Here is a 3,590-nt window from a genome sequence, read left to right on the forward strand (position 1 = left end):
TATTATTACACTGTTCAAATTAATCCATTTAGAAAAAAAAAAAAGGAAAAATCTCCGGTCCCAACTCCCAAGTCCCAACCGACTTGCGGGCGTTTAGCGTTGCCAGATCCCCTTTTCTCCGTTATAAAAGCAGCACTCCCTCTAGCATTGTTCGTTTTTCTGAAACCCCAATCCTGGGTCTGGCACTCTGCTAGGGTTTCATCCCTTCGCTGCATCCTCATCCTCTTCGTTTATTCGAACGTAAAAAACACTTAATCCAAACACAAAAACAAGAAGAAGAACAAGAAAGAAGAGGCAAAACCTAATTGGAATTGAAACTAAATTTCAAAAAAAAAAGAAGCTAAATTCCGAAAATAGAGAGGGAAATAATGGACCTGGAAGATGAGCAAGAGTACGAGCAGCAAATGGAGGAGGAGGAGGATGACGAGGAAGAGATTACTCAGGAGGACGCTTGGGCTGTCATCTCCGCCTACTTCGAAGAGAAGGGACTTGTTCGCCAGCAGCTCGATTCTTTCGACGAGTTCATCCAAAACACTATGCAGGAAATCGTGGACGAATCTGCCGACATCGAAATCCGCCCCGAATCCCAGCACAATCCCGGTCACCAGTCCGATTTTGCAGAGGTACCCCTCCTCATTCCCCCATTTTTTTTTAAATTAATTTTTTACTGTGTTGTTGTTGTTTCAGTGATGCTGGTGATCATAATTTATGGTTTTTGTGTTGTAGACTATTTACAAAATCAGCTTCGGTCAGATTTACTTGAGTAAGCCCATGATGACTGAGTCTGATGGTGAAACTGCTACCTTATTCCCCAAGGCAGCTAGGTTGAGGAACCTCACCTATTCGGCTCCTTTGTATGTTGATGTCACCAAAAGGGTTATCAAGAAAGGCCATGATGGTGAAGAAGTCACTGAGACACAGGATTTCACCAAAGTCTTCATTGGCAAGGTATGCGTTTGTATTTTAGTTTTGGATTCTGTTCCAGTTTTGTGTTTTGTAGCTGAAATACTGGTGGTAATTGGGTGTTTCTGTGTTAGGTTCCTATTATGCTCCGGTCTAGTTATTGCACATTGTACCAGAATTCGGAGAAGGATTTGACTGAGCTTGGGGAGTGCCCCTATGATCAAGGTGGATATTTCATTATCAATGGTAGTGAAAAGGTTCTGATTGCTCAGGAGAAGATGAGCACCAATCATGTATATGTCTTCAAGAAGAGGCAGCCTAACAAGTATGCCTATGTTGCGGAGGTCCGCTCTATGGCAGAGTCTCAGAATAGACCACCCAGTACTATGTTTGTTCGCATGTTGTCTAGGGCAAGCTCCAAAGGGGTAAATGCAAACAATTATCAACTGTTTTGGCTAGTTGTTAAATGTCTTGCATGATGATGTCTGAATGTGTTATGCATTTGTTGCTCCTTCAGGGTTCTTCAGGACAATATATACGTGCTACTCTTCCATACATTCGATCAGAAATTCCAATCATTATTGTGTTTCGAGCATTGGGCTTTGTTGCTGACAAAGATATACTTGAACATATTTGCTACGACTTCTCAGACACTCAAATGATGGAGTTGCTTCGTCCATCCTTGGAAGAAGCATTTGTGATTCAAAATCAGCAGGTTGGTGCTGCATTGCCTTCCTATTTGCTTACAGCCAAGATGAGGCTTGCATAGATAGAATTTATAGTAAATCTCTGGCGTATTTAGCAGCTGGATTTTTTGTTTAATCAATTTTTAGTGAGGATTCTTTTAACTGGCTTAATGAAGTAATTTTCTCCATCTCTAGACTAAAGTTATTTCTAATCTTATTGGCACTACAGTCGCTCTGTCTAACAGTATCTTTTTCTTCTAGAGCATGCTCTCTAACTTTGTGGTGTATTAGCTGGTGTGTTTGTAAGTGGAACTTGATATTGTGGATATTGGAGACCTTGAATTGGTGTCAAGTCTTGGTGATCTTATGAATTGAGGAGCTGTGTATGTGGCTTAAGTGTTGCTTTGGACAATAAATAAAAGCGGCCAAGGTATGGTTTAGGTTTCGCGCATTTAATATGTAAGGCTCTGTGAAAACTTAGGCTAGAGAACTATAGGATAAGTTGAAATGGTTAAATATGTTAAATGGTTAGTTTTTGTGATGTTGATGGATAAATTGATGTTGGATTTGTGTTGAGCAATTGACTATGTGGGTTGAATATATATATATATATATATAGATAGATAGAGAGAGAGATGGTGTTATTAGTGAAAAATTGTAATAGAGCACGGTTTTGTTTTAATTTCTATTTCAAATATGACAATCTCCCTTCCAGGTTGCACTTGACTACATTGGGAAAAGAGGAGCAACTGTAGGTGTAACTAAGGAAAAGAGAATTAAGTGAGTTGAATTTTATTTCTTTCGAGCCAGATGATGATTTGTGTTCACCCATTATTGAGCAAGGGTTACACGTGTGCTTCAATCTGTAGGTATGCCAAAGAGATCCTCCAAAAGGAGATGCTTCCTCATGTTGGTGTTGGAGAATATTGTGAGACAAAGAAAGCATACTATTTTGGGTAATTTTCTTCATTTTGTCAGATATTTTGTTTTAATTTTAATGACCTTAACCGGGTAAATATTTATTATGCTTTGTCCCACAGATATATCATTCACCGGCTACTTCTGTGTGCTCTTGGACGGAGGGCTGAAGATGATAGGGATCATTATGGCAACAAAAGGCTGGACCTGGCTGGGCCTTTACTTGGTGGTCTCTTTAGAATGGTTTGTTTATCAAGTTACTGATATTGTCAAACTTCTTTTGTCTTTCTATGTAGGTATTTTTTCCCCTTATTTCCTGGTTACTATAATCTGTGATGCAGCTATTCAGAAAGCTTACTAGAGATGTCAGGGGCTATGTGCAGAAGGTGTGTTCTATAGCTTTTATTTGCAACTTGGCATCTGTTACTATATCATTTAAAGTTCGCTATACCTTACTATCTTGGTGGTGCAGTGTGTTGATAATGGGAAAGATGTCAACCTGCAATTTGCTATCAAAGCAAAAACCATCACAAGTGGTCTTAAATACTCACTTGCTACTGGTAATTGGGGGCAAGCAAATGCTGCGGGTACTAGAGCTGGAGTATCACAGGTTTGAATATGAATCATTGCTTTATTGTTATTGTTCAAGAGTCTTGCATTCTTCCTTCTACGGTGGAAGTAACACATACCTTTTTGATTATCTGTTGTAGGTGTTAAATAGATTAACTTATGCTTCCACTTTGTCTCACTTGCGAAGATTGAATTCTCCCATAGGGCGTGAAGGTAAAATAAAATTACTCATCCAAGCCTTAAGACTGCGCTTTATGAAGATTTAGAGTTGAATTTTAATTTCCCTTTTATTTCAGGCAAGTTGGCCAAGCCAAGGCAGCTGCATAATTCACAATGGGGAATGATGTGTCCTGCAGAAACACCTGAAGGACAAGTGAGTATTTTGCTTTCCAAGAATACTGTACAATGCTACTTTCTATGAGTGATCTTTCTCAGTTGTATTTATAAGTCTGATTGGGCTATCATTTAGGCCTGTGGACTGGTGAAGAATCTGGCATTGATGGTTTACATAAC

General features: G+C 39.3%; 1 protein-coding gene across 1 annotated transcript in view; it reads left to right on the forward strand.

Moving 5' to 3' along the window:
• Nucleotides 295-3,590, forward strand: part of LOC107622567 (DNA-directed RNA polymerase II subunit RPB2) — a gene marked incomplete at its 5' end in the record, with an annotated part of 7,198 nt that continues 3,902 nt past the window's right edge. Inside the window, 11 exon segments of the mRNA XM_016324511.2 lie at nt 295-623; nt 727-948; nt 1,038-1,328; nt 1,421-1,618; nt 2,305-2,369; nt 2,459-2,545; nt 2,630-2,750; nt 2,849-2,893; nt 2,980-3,117; nt 3,218-3,290; nt 3,374-3,450. Coding sequence (XP_016179997.1) covers nt 369-623; nt 727-948; nt 1,038-1,328; nt 1,421-1,618; nt 2,305-2,369; nt 2,459-2,545; nt 2,630-2,750; nt 2,849-2,893; nt 2,980-3,117; nt 3,218-3,290; nt 3,374-3,450 — 1,572 coding nt within the window.

This window comes from Arachis ipaensis, chromosome B10 (genome assembly GCF_000816755.2).
Source record: "Arachis ipaensis cultivar K30076 chromosome B10, Araip1.1, whole genome shotgun sequence".
Classification (NCBI taxonomy): Eukaryota; Viridiplantae; Streptophyta; class Magnoliopsida; order Fabales; family Fabaceae; genus Arachis; species Arachis ipaensis.